General features: G+C 42.2%; 2 protein-coding genes across 4 annotated transcripts in view; one reads left to right on the plus strand and one right to left on the minus strand.

Annotated features, from left to right (window-relative positions):
* Positions 1 to 2,312: 2,312 nt before the first annotated feature.
* LOC106573089 (YY1-associated factor 2) lies at positions 2,313 to 8,813 on the minus strand. Its single transcript, XM_014147783.2, has 4 exons — positions 8,640 to 8,813; positions 8,162 to 8,287; positions 7,285 to 7,437; positions 2,313 to 3,896 (listed from the first exon to the last, which is right to left on the minus strand). Exons 1-4 carry the CDS (start codon positions 8,663 to 8,665, stop codon positions 3,653 to 3,655), a joined length of 549 nt encoding a protein of 182 aa, XP_014003258.1. The 5' UTR covers positions 8,666 to 8,813; the 3' UTR covers positions 2,313 to 3,652.
* Positions 8,814 to 12,195: 3,382 nt separating this feature from the next.
* LOC106573092 (periphilin-1) overlaps positions 12,196 to 12,854 on the plus strand; it is a 42,327-nt gene continuing 41,668 nt past the window's right edge. For 2 of the 3 annotated variants that reach the window (XM_014147786.2, XM_014147789.2), the window contains exon 1: positions 12,196 to 12,469. The gene's annotated coding sequence lies outside the window, so the exon portion shown is untranslated. Of the gene's footprint in view, positions 12,470 to 12,525; positions 12,766 to 12,854 lie in introns of those variants that run through there. The other variant, XM_014147788.2, reaches the window with a different exon arrangement.

Genomic DNA, 12,854 nt, shown 5'->3' on the forward strand with positions numbered 1-12,854 from the left:
AAACAACACAATGTATCTCCAAGTCAATCACACTTCTGTGAAATCAAACTGTCCACTTAGGAAGCAACACCGATTGACAATACATTTCACATGCTGTTGTGAAAATGGGATAGACAACAGGTGGAAATTATAGGCAATTAGCAAGACACCCCCAATAAAGGAGTGGTTCTGCAGGTGGAGACCACAGACCACTTCTCAGTTCCTATGCTTCCTGGCTGATGTTTTGGTCACTTTTGAATGCTGGCGGTGCCTTCACTCTAGTGATAGCATGAGATGGAGTCTACAACCCACACAAGTGGCTCAGGTAGTGCAGCTCATCCAGGATGGCACATCAATGCGAGCTGTGGCAAGAAGGTTTGCTGTGTCTGTCAGCGTAGTGTCCAGAGCATGGAGGCGCTACCAGGAGACAGGCCAGTACATCAGGAGACGTGGAGGAGGCCGTAGGAGGGCAACAACCCAGCAGCAGGACCGCTACCTCCGCCTTTGTGCAAGGAGGAGCACTGCCAGAGCCCTGCAAAATGACCTCCAGCAGGCCACAAATGTGCATGTGTTTGCTCAAACGGTCAGAAACAGACTCCATGAGGGTGGTATGAGGGCCCGGCGTCCACAGGTGGGCCCTCGTGCAGGACGTTTGGCATTTGCCAGAGAACACCAAGATTGGCAAATTCGCCACTGGCGCCCTGTGCTCTTCACAGATGAAAGCAGGTTCACGCTGAGCACATGTGACAGACGTGACAGAGTCTGGAGACGCCGTGGAGAACGTTCTGCTGCCTGCAACATCCTCCAGCATGACCGGTTTGGCAGTGGGTCAGTCATGGTGTGGGGTGGCATTTCTTTGGGGGGCCGCACAGCCCTCCATGTGCTCGCCAGAGGTAGCCTGACTGCCATTAGGTACCGAGATGAGATCCTCAGACCCCTTGTGAGACCATATGCTGGTGCGGTTGGCCCTGGGTTCCTCCTAATGCAAGACAATGCTAGACCTCATGTGGCTGGAGTGTGTCAGCAGTTCCTGCAAGAGGAAGGCATTGATGCTATGGACTGGCCCGCCCGTTCCCCAGACCTGAATCCAATTGAGCACATCTGTGACATCATGTCTCGCTCCATCCACCAACGCCACGTTGCACCACAGACTGTGCAGGAGTTGGCGGATGCTTTAGTCCAGGTCTGGGAGGAGATCCCTCAGGAGACCATCCGCCACCTCATCAGGAGCATGCCCAGGCGTTGTAGGGAGGTCAATCAGGCACGTGGAGGCCACACACACACTACTGAGCCTCATTTTGACTTGTTTTAAGGACATTACATCAAAGTTGGATCAGCCTGTAGTGTGGTTTTCCACTTTAATTTTGAGTGTGACTCCAAATCCAGACCTCCATGGGTTGATAAATTGGATTTCCATTGATTATTTGTGTGATTTTGTTGTCAGCACATTCAAGTATGTAAAGAAAAAAGTATTTAATAAGATTATTCCATTCATTCAGATCTAGGATGTGTTATTTTAGTGTTCCCTTTATTTTTTTGAGCAGTATATATATATATATATATATATATACATATATTTTTTTTTTACATTATATTTTACCCCCTTTTTCGATCTTGTCTCATTGCTGCAATTCCAACAGGCTTGGGAGAGGCATACGTCCTCTGAAACATGACCCGCCAAACCGCTCTTCTTAATAACCTGGCCGCTTAACCCGGAAGCATCAATGTGTCAGAGAAAACACTGTTCACCTAACGACGGAGGTCAGCCTGCAGGCACCCAGCCCACCACAAGGAGTCGCTAGAGCGCAATGAGCCAAGTAAAGCCCCCCGGCCAAACCCTCCCCTAACCCAGACAGCGCTGGGCTAATTTTGCGCCACCCTATGGGACTCCCGGTCAAGGCCGGTTGTGACACAGCCTGGGATCAAACCCGGGTCTGTAGTGACGCCTCAAGCACGGTGACGCAGTGAATCAGACCGCTGCGCCACTCAGGAGGCCCAGAAAGACCTATTTCTAACAAAATTCCCAAACATGTCAAGTTATCCAGACTCTAGCAGATACAGTACTTGTAAATAGGTTATAAAAATGAATATCCCAAATACAGTCTCCTGTGTGAGGAGCTTGGGCTGCATTTAAATAGGCAGCCCAATTCAGATGTTTCTTCCACAAATATTTTTTACATCAGATCTTTTTCAGAGCTGATCTGATTGGTCAAAAGACCAATTCATGGGAAAAAAAATATCAGAAATTGGTTACCCATGTAAACGCAGCCATAAAAGTCTATGGTGAAGACCCATCTGCCATCCACTGAGCACAAATGGAGGAAACTCAAGTCTGACTGATGAACCTATCAGTTTAGTTTTATTTCATATTTTCAATATAAACCACTGTTGGATGACAGCATGCTTGACTCTACAAACTTGTGGAAGAGAAGCATACTTCATAACAATATTCTCAATTGTGAATCAAACATTAAATAGTAACGCAATAATTGAGATGCTCATTGATGTACATATGACAACATGGCTGGTTATAACCAGTAACATAAAGCAGTGATATGATTCAGTAACATGTGCAGTAAAATGTTGGCCAAACTGAAATGCTTTATAAAACAATGGGCCTGTTTCCCAGACACAGATTCAGCCTACTGTTGGACTAAGAAAAATGTTCAATGGAGATTCTCCATTCAAAGTGATTAGTCAAGGACTACTCTGTATCTGGGAAACTGGTCCAATATCTTCTCATTAATTAATGCACACCATATGCCAGCAGGTGCAATCTGCTGCTAACAAAATGAATCTTTGTCAATCTACAATCAAGAGATGGACCACTCGCTTCACATTTATTCTCTCATAATTAGGGTTGTTGCAAATTTTGGTAACTTTTCCAAAATTCCCAGGTTTTCCAGTTGGAGGAATCCTGAATTTCCTACTTATTCTCTGAGTCGGGGAATCATCCAGATGATTTCTGGAAAACCTATGGATTTTGGGTAAGTTACCAGAATTTTGCAACCCTACTCATAATGCATATTCGTATTCCTCTGTAGCTAAAGCACTCTTTTACTCTGCAATAGTCCACATCGGTAAGAGACAGAAACCAACCAACCACTAAGTGTGTGATGAGGGATGACACTGAGGTGTTGTAAGTAAATACCATCAGATCCCATGGCATCACTCAGCTAGCTGTGCATGCAAGGCAGGGTTCATTCAACACAGTCAAGACCCAGCTTCAGTTCAGTTCACTCAGGCCATGGTCATTTTCATTAGGGCACACCATAACAAAATGTTTTAAAACGTTGTGCAACAGAAAACAAACATGATCGTTTCTTATTTATTGGATAAGTCCAGGTATTACCTTCCAGTTTGTCAATTTTCTTCTGCTTGCTGCCTAATGAACACGACCCAGATATTGGCTGAAACCAATTCGTTGATGATACACAGCGTCCTCCCAGCACCAGCCTCATAATACATACGTTTTATTTTATTATTATACAATGTGTGCATGTTAATGTTGGGTTGGCGTGTGGGGTGATGGATATGGGGGAGACATAAGGGTGTATGTAGCGTTGGGTGTAATCTTGCATGCCAGACTTGTACGCAATATTCAGAGACACACTTGTCTGGTTCCACAAGACTATGTTAGGTGAGGAGGGAGGAAATGGTAGAGGGAGGGAGATTAGTGACTCTCGCTGTTAACTGAGGACCCCTCCCCCCGCGGCGAGGACGACCGGGACACCCCCCTTTCAGTGTTGTCAGAACTGGTGTTGCCACTCTGGCTGTGCTGGTCTGCCGAGGCGGCACTGGAAGGAGTGGAGGCGGGCTTGGTTTTCTCCTTAAAGTCTGTGATTATGACCGTCAGGTCACCCACCGTTACCTCTAGGTGTTGGGCACTGCTCCGGTCCACGTTTTTTAACCTGGGCCTGGGATGGGGACAGAGAAGTATGGGTGGATATATAGTAGGTATCATAAGTGTTCATCCCCTTGGATTTATTCACATTTTACTGTTTTACAAAGTGGGATTGGAATGTATTTAATTGTAGTTTGTCAAAGATTACACAAAATACTCTCAAAATATTAAAAGACATCTTCCTAATATTGAGTTGCGCGCACGCACCCCTACATGTAAAATCTAAGCTCGGAACAATACTAGTATTTCAATATTGTTTCCATGACAAAAATGAATGCATGAAGCAGACCAAACTTGGGTGGGTCCTTTAAAACCCTGCTGTAAGATACTGAGCTATAGCTTAGAAAATAAATAAATGTGACTCTGGATGACAACATAATGAGGTTTGTTTCCAACGTTAGGGCTGTTTTCTTAAAGAAGTTTGGCCTTAGTAAAATCGGTGCACAAATTACAAAATCAGATGTTAGACACACGCTATTGGTGTGTCTAACACGGAACCCAAACGGGCTGCGCGCGTGCGCCATCGTGCATACATTTATTTTGTCCCCCTACACCAAACGCAGGTTAAAATATCAAAACAAACTCTGAACCAATGACATTAATTTGGGGACAGGTCGAAAAGCATTAAACATGTATGGCAATTTAGCTAGTTACCTTGCACTTGCTTTTGCTAGCTAATTTGTCCTGGGATATAAACGTTGAGTTGCTATTTTACCTGACATGCACAAGGTCCCCTACTCCGACAATTAATCCACAAATAAAATGGCCAACCGAATCATTTCTAGTCATCTCTCCTCCTTCCAGGCTTTTTCATCTTTGAACTTATATGGTGATCGGCATCTACACTTTCATAGTATTACCACGACAACCGGCAAAACAGTTCGTCTTTCAATCACCCACGTGGGTATAACCAATGAGGAGATGGAAGAGGCAGGACTTTCAGCGTGATCTGCGTCAGAAATAAAAAGGAGTTCTATTTTAGCCCTTGGCATCGCAGACGCTCGTTGGCGCACGCGAGCAGTGTGGGTGGGTGCAATAATTGAATAACATGGATTTCTACATTTATTTTGCGACGCTCGCGCACACGACGTGTCCGGTCTGGTCAGCACGTGAGCCCCAAATCTAAGACATTTTCACATTCTTCATGCTCTGCCAAGTTGTTGGTGATCATAGCTAGACAGCAATTTTTAAGTCTTGACATTGATGTTATAGCAGATTTTAAGTCAAAACTGAGCAATCTCCTTCCTGTCCTGCAGCTCAGTTCGATTGTATCTTTGATTTGTCTGGGTGGTTTAATACATCATCCACGCTTAGATTCAGTGTCTGATTTGTTATTGTTACCCATCTACCAATCACTGCCCTTCTTTGAGGCTTTTGAATAGCTCCCTGGTCTTTGTAGTTTAATCTTTGCTTGAAATGCAATACTAGACTGAGGGACCTTACAGATGTACACTACCGTTCAAAAGTTTGGGGTCACTTAGAAATGTATTTTTTTAAAGAAAAGCACGTTTTTGATCCATTAAAATAACATCAAATTGGTCAGAAATACAGTGTAGACATTAGTCATTTACGTTAACATTGTAGCTGAAACTGCTGATTTTTTTATGGAATCTCTACATACGTGTACAAAGGCCCATTATCAGCAACCATCACTCTTGTGTTCCAATGGCATGTTGTTAGCCAATCCAAGGTTATCATTTTAAAAAGGCTAATTGATCATTAGAAAACCCTTTTGCAATTATGTTAGCACAGCTGAAAACTGTTGTTCTGATTAAAGAAGCAAAACTGGCCTTTTTTAGACTAGTTGAGTATCTGGGAGCGTCAACATTTGTGGGTTCGATTACAGGCTCAAAATGGCCAGAAACAAAGAACTTTCTTCTGAACTCATCAGTCTATTCTTGTTCTGAGAAATGAAGGCTATCCCATGCGAGAAATTGCCAAGAAACTAAGGATCTCGTACAGACGCCTCACAAGTCCTCAACTGGCAGCTTCATTAAATAGTACACGCAAAACACCAGTCTCAACGTCAACAGTGAAGAGGTGACTCTGGGATGCTGGCCTTCTAGGCAGAGTCCCTCTGTCTGATGTCTGTGTTCTTTTGCCCATCTTTTTTTATTGGCCAGTCTGAGATATGGCTTTTTCTTTGCAACTCTGCCTAGATCTCAGACTGGCCAATAAAAAGAAAAGATTAAGATGGGCAAAAGAACACAGACACTGGACAGAGGAACTCTGCCTAGGAGGCCAGCATCCCAGAGTCGCCTCTTCACTGTTGAGACTGGTGTTTTGCAGGGTACTATTTAATGAAGCTGCCAGTTGAGGACTTGTGAGGCGTCTGTTTCTCTAACTAGACACTAATGTACTTGTCCTCTTGCTCAGTTGTGCACTGGGGCCTCCCACTACTCTTTCTATTCCGGTTAGAGCCAGTTTGCGCTGTTCTGTGAAGGGAGTAGAACACAGCGTTGTATGAGATCTTCATTTTCTTGGCAATTTCTCGCATGGAATAGCCTTCATTTCTCAGAACAAGAATAGACTGATGAGTTTCAGAAGAAAGTACTTTGTTTCGGGCCATTTTGAGCCTTTAATCAAACCCACTGATGCTGCAGATACTCATCTAGTCTACAGAAGGACAGTTTTATTGCTTCTTTAATCAGAACAACAGTTTTCAGTTGTGCTAACAGAATTGCAAAAGGGTTTTCTAATGATCAATTAGCCTTTTAAAATGATGACCTTGGATTAGCTAACACAACGTGCCATTGGAACACAGAAGTGATGGCTGCGGATAATGGGCCACTGTACGCCTATGAAGATAATCCAAAAAAGAATCTGCCGTTTCCAGCTACAATAGTCATTTACAACATGAACAATGTCTACACTGTATTTCTGATCAATTTCCTGTTATTTTAAATGGACAAAAAAAAAGTTTTTTTTCTTTCAAAAACAAGGACATTTCCAAACTTTTGAACAGTAGTATATGTATCGGGATGTCATTTGTTTAATCCTGATCTAATTTAGGCTTGCCAAAACAAAGAGGGTGAATACTTAAGCAAAGTCTATATTTCTGTTATAAAAATAAAAATTTTGTGAATGTTCTTTTCACTTCAACATTAGTGTATCTTGTGTAGATCAATAAATAAATAAAAAATGTAATCCATTTCAATCACACTTTAACACAAAATGTGAAAAAATACAAAGGGGGTGAATACTGATACCCACTGTATATTGTCATTAATAGCACAGGATGAGAGTCAATAGTATGGCTAGTAGGATACTAGGAGGGGGTCACTTGGAACCTGTAAATGATTTTGATAGAATGTAATAATCATAATAAAATGAGATGATTCAGATGTTCTCCAACCTTCATAGTAACTAAGAATATGTTGTTCCAACAGTTCAATCCTTACCTCATCTTCTTGTGGCTGTTCTTTTTCTGTGTTGGTTCCTTTTCACTCTTCTCTTTCTCCGATTTCTCCTTCTTCTCTTTTTTGGGTTGTGTGGGTGAAGCAAACTGTGCAGTGACTTGCTGGGCAACCATTTGGGAGACAGGGCGAGGCTTCCTAGAAACAGATTAGTGATTATTAATATTAGATATTAGGCCATGAGCAGCAGGTACATACATATATGCACTGCATATTTATGCACACTGAAAATATACAGGGGTCCTGTGACTTGTTTTTCTAGATTTCTAGTGTATGATGAATTGTATGCATGTATGGGGGGGGGGGACTATCATAAGGAAGCACACTGCACATAGATAAATGCTGCATAGCGACAACATATTGAGGGTACAGGAATGCATACACCTGACATTTGTGCTCAGTGGGTTAAGTTCTGTGCACGGCTCCGGACATCTTCAGAAATGTTCATTTAGAAGGGTTCAAACTTGTTGTTTTATCCCTTTATTGATAAAAACAACACATTTGACACAATCTGTCAGACGAACTACACCATATAATCTGTCAAATAATGCCCCCATAATAGAAATGGCTCACTCAAAATAACCACTTGAATTTAGGCTACAATTACAATGATTTATGAATAATCTGCACGATAGGTTTACATCCAAAAGTCAAACTGTCTGGACATCATCACTAGTTACCACAGCCACAAAGTTATAAACCCCGCCTATTTCTGAAATGTATGTTCTAAAATGTGATTTTAAACCTAATCTCAACCACACTGCTAACCTTAAATAACGACCAAAAAGCAAATGTTTATTTTCATAAATTGTTACGATATAGACAATTTAGACTTGTGGCATCTAGTGGAAACCCTTCTTACCGTGTTGACGTTCCCTTTCTGACATCGCACATCATACACTTGAAAGCTTCGGCGGTGTTCCTGAAAGTACATACGCTACAGTCCCAGTAGGCATCATCAGAAGAGGGCTTGGGTTGCCGCTTCGGCCTTCAAACACAACAACAACAAAACACACACACACACACACACACACACACACACACACACACACACACACGATAAGGGGAGCGTCACTGTCAGCATAGCCATTTTAGGTAACAGTCATTGATGTGTATTTGTACAAAAACACAACAATACAAATGACACTTATTTGAGCCGTATGGTCAGATTTACGAGGTAAAACTCTTCTATTTGACACACGGTGGCCCCGGCATAAAAGAGCCAGTCAGCCGCCATGAAGCTACAATGTAGCTAGCGCTACGCATCCATTGGTCGCACCCTGTTTACAAGTGTTCATCACATTTTCTGGCAATTTTTCTAGATAAATATGTAATTTTACCTTGTGGGGCTCTTCTTGTCTCCCATCGTATGAAACCTTTATTTGTTTGAACTCAATATAGATTAATTTGACGGGGAAATTACCAACGCCGCTCTCTGCTGTCGTAGAACGCCAGTGGAAGGATGATGATCACGTGGCAACGCCTACCCAATCACTCTCTTTAGGCACTCAAAGTACCCCTCGCCGCTGCACACTAAACGTCCCGGTCCCGCCCATCACACGTTTTTATTGGTTGAGGTGCATTCGCATTACCCACGCTCGACACAACGTAACATTGTTGCAGCGTTCACGAAAACGGGGAAGTCAGAAATCTCTGATTTCCGAATTCAAATTGTTGAAGACATCTGGGAACTCGGGAAAAAACAGTTGCGACTGCGAAAATTCGTTTTAAATGGTCATCCAACTCGGAATTCCAACTCCGGACCTCGGGCCTCTTTTTCGAGCTCCAACCTGAAAATCACAGAAGTCATAATTTGACCTCGTATTTTTCAAAGTTCCCAGTTATCTTGAACGCGCCATGAGTTATGTACTTAGCTAAATATGCATTTCGAACGTATAATTACAATTCCATATATTTTTAAACACTTTTAAAAGTTTCATAAAATAAGAAAAAAAGTATCAGCTTGACAAAAAAAAAATGCTAGTTTGCCACACTAGCTAGCTAATTAACAGTCTAACATTACATTACAGGTTTACAGAATAACGTATAACAATACAAACTATTGTTTTCTAATCTATTTTGGGGTAAATCATTTTTGTTGACTGTAAAAACGTTTATGCATGCTTTTCACACGTTGAAAATGTTTGTTTACTCCGTTGCCATGGTCACCGGTGATCGTCGTCCTCCGTGTGGAGTTTGCGGTTTGCCTTCAAAATAAAAGTCCCCAATTGAAAGCGTCGCAAACCGACACATGGAGCGTATTCATGCCATATTTGGACTAGAAAATGTTAAACAAGTTTGGAATGTTGTTACATATTTTTTAATAATTAAATACAGTAATGAATTAGTTTGATAATGGGCAGTCTTCTGTCATTGGCTGTTTGGGAACTGACGGCAACATTGTATTGACACTTACAATGAGTCTGAACAAAATGTCGGGAGTTTATTCTTTTAATTTCTTCAAAACAGCAAAACTATTTACTGGGATTGCATAGGATACCATAAATAGCAAGAGACTAAACAAACAAGAAATGTGTGTGTCAGTGAGTGAGTGAGTGAGTGAGTGAGTATGTGAGTGAGTATGTGTGTGACATGACAGTGTTCCTGATGTGGCCTTACTTTAAAAAGCACATGCTGTCCTTTACTTGGTTTTGTGACAGCAACCCTCCAAATGACTCCTGAGTCTTGCGTCTTCTGTAGACACTTTTTAAATTGACTTACTCCTTCATTACGTACATTAAAATGATCAACAACAATATTTGTATTAACTACAACTAAAACATTGTACAACTAAAAGTACAACTAAAACATTCAGCATTCCATTAATCATTTACATTTACATTTTACATTTAAGTCATTTAGCAGACGCTCTTATCCAGAGCGACTTACAAATTGGTGCATTCACCTTATAATATCCAGTGGAACAACCACTTTACAAAAGTGCATCTAAATCTTTTAAGGGGGGGGGGTTAGAAGGATTACTTTATCCTATCCCAGGTATTCCTTAATCAGTTGGTGTGTGCAACTGTGTGTGTGTGTGTGGGGGGGGGATACGAACCCATAGGTGTGCGGATGAGGGTTTGCTTTTTGACGGTACCAAAGCTGTTTATAACTAACCCAAGACAGTTCATCGGTGTCGTTCGCAGTAGGAGCAAATAAAGCATACTGGGCAGAACAAGAGAGGAGGTGGGTAAAGCCAAGCACAAGCTAGCGAGGTCCTATTTGGGCTTTTTAGCATGTATTTGCAACTATAATTGAGAATTTCAATAAGCATTTCTCTATGGCTGGCCATGCTTTCCACCTGGCAACCCCTACCCCGGTCAACTGCCCGGCACCCTCCACAGCAACCCGCCCAAGCCCCCACCATTTCTCCTTCACCCAAATCCAGATAGCTGATGTTCTGAAAGAGCTGCAAATTCTGGACCCCTACAAATCACCCAGGCTAGGCAATCTGGACCCTCTCTTTCTAAAATGATTTGCCGAAATTGTTGCAACCCCTATTACTAGCCTGTTGAACCTCTCTTTCGTATCGTCTGAGAATCCCAAAGATTGGAAAGCTGCCGCGGTCATCCCCCTCTTCAAAGGGGGTGACACTCTAGACCCAAACTGCTACAGACCTAAATCTAGCCTACCCTGTCTTTCTAAGGTCTTGGAAAGCCAAGATAACAAACAGATTACCGACCATTTCGAATCCCACCGTACCTTCTCCGCTATGCAATCTGGTTTCAAAGCTGGTCATGGGTGCACCTCATCCACGCTCAAGGTCCTAAACGACATCATAACCTCCATCGATAAGAGACATTACTGTGCAGCCGTATTCATCGACCTGGCCAAGGCTTTCGACTCTGTCAATCACCACATTCTTATTGGCAGACTCGACAGCATTGGTTTCTCAAATGATTTCCTCGCCTGGTTTACCAACTACTGATAGAGTTCAATGTGTCAAATCGGAGGGCCTGTTGTCCGGACCTCTGGCAGTCTCTATGGGTGTGCCACAGGGTTCAATCCTCGGGCCGACTCTCTTCTCTGTATACATCAATGATGTCACTCTTGATATCATAAGGTGAATGCACCAATTTGTAAGTTGCTCTGGATAAGAGCGTCTGCTAAATGACTTAAATGTAAATTTCAAGCTTATGGGCATGTGGCAGCAGTGAGTAGGAGGAATCTCCTAGGTGTGAGAAGTGTGCAGAAGAGCATGAGACAAAGGAATGTGTAACATTGGGGAAAGTAGTGGTATGTGTTAATTATATGGATACCCATGGGGCTGGGGATCAGAAATGTTCAGGTTCAGGTTTCCAGGGTTAAAGTAGTGCAGAAGTTTTCATATGCTGAGGCAAAAAAGAATGTAGAGGAAGATGGGAGGGATCCTACCAGTACAGATGGATAAACAAACAAGTGCTTTTTTTAACCTTTATTTAACTAGGCAAGTCAGTTAAGAACAAATTCTTATGTACAATGACAGCCTACCAGGGAACATTGGGTTAACTGCCTTGTTCATGGGCGGAACGACAGATTTTTACCTTGTCAGCTCGGGGACTCGATCCAGCAACTTTTTAGTTACTGACCCAAGGCTCTAACCACTAGGCTACCTGCCACCCCAGTATATGTTTCAGTAAGATTGGATTTTTAGCTTTTATAGCAAAGGTTATCAACTGTACTGCAGGGACGGAACGTAAGTCTCTGAAAATTGAGGTGGCGGTGGCAGCTGCAGAGAGGTATTTGGTTGTGCGAGACTTGACATCGGACGGGTGTGTTAAGTGGCGGTATCCCGTCCTTTCAGGCTGTTGGCCCGAAATATGATGTTTATTTATTTATTATAATTTTATTTTTTGTGAGTATAAGTGTTAGATGGTAGGGTATTTGTTTATTTTATTATTATATATATATTTTTATTCAAGCAAGGTAGAAGAGAGTTATACGTTGGATACCAACCGCCGCCGAAGAAAAAAAGGTCGAAGAAGAAGATAGGCGGCGGTAAACTCCGCGTAACATACTGCACGTCTCCAATCAAACACTGACGAGGAAGAGGTTGAATTTTGCTCGTGGTGTTTGTTGTCAAATGTTGCACATGCAGAAAGGTTTGGAACTATATAAAAAAAACTCTACTACTTTATCGCAAAAAGTGCAAGACTACCTTTAATACTAATACACAGAGCACGTTCAACTGGTAAGTTGGTTTTCCTAGCAACAACAGCTTCAGTGTACGCTAGCTAGCATTGGCCAGCATCTCTTTGCAAGCTAGCTAGGCTAACTTCAGTAACTATCCAATTGTTTGTAAATTACTAGCGAGAGACCCTATCATTGCAATTGACTTGGGGTGTTCATATAGAAACATTATTAATCATCGGAGTCGGATTCATTAAACACTGTTGCGAAACGTTTCTTAAACGGAAGCAAACGTAATTAAACTGAGGGCCCTAGCTGCCTGAATTCTGTCGTTAGCAACTGTGTGGTGTAATTCAGGTAGGTTCTTCTGTTTAAGAGATGTAATGAATATGCCCCCGTTGATTTTGTTTACATGTGCAATTTTTCTTTCTGTGTCTTGTATCCTA

Source organism: Salmo salar, chromosome ssa16 (genome assembly GCF_905237065.1).
Source record: "Salmo salar chromosome ssa16, Ssal_v3.1, whole genome shotgun sequence".
Taxonomy (NCBI): domain Eukaryota; kingdom Metazoa; phylum Chordata; class Actinopteri; order Salmoniformes; family Salmonidae; genus Salmo; species Salmo salar.

What these genes read in the sequence shown, in the direction of transcription:
- LOC106573089 (XM_014147783.2), bottom strand. Translation starts at nt 8,665, where the DNA reads ATGGGAGACAAGAAGAGCCCCACAAG. An exon ending in AGAAAGGGAACGTCAACACG is followed by an intron (nt 7,438 to 8,161) that starts GTAAGAAGGGTT and finishes ATCTGTTTCTAG; the next exon opens with GAAGCCTCGCCCTGTCTCCC. An exon ending in AACAGCCACAAGAAGATGAG is followed by an intron (nt 3,897 to 7,284) that starts GTAAGGATTGAA and finishes TCCCCATCCCAG; the next exon opens with GCCCAGGTTAAAAAACGTGG.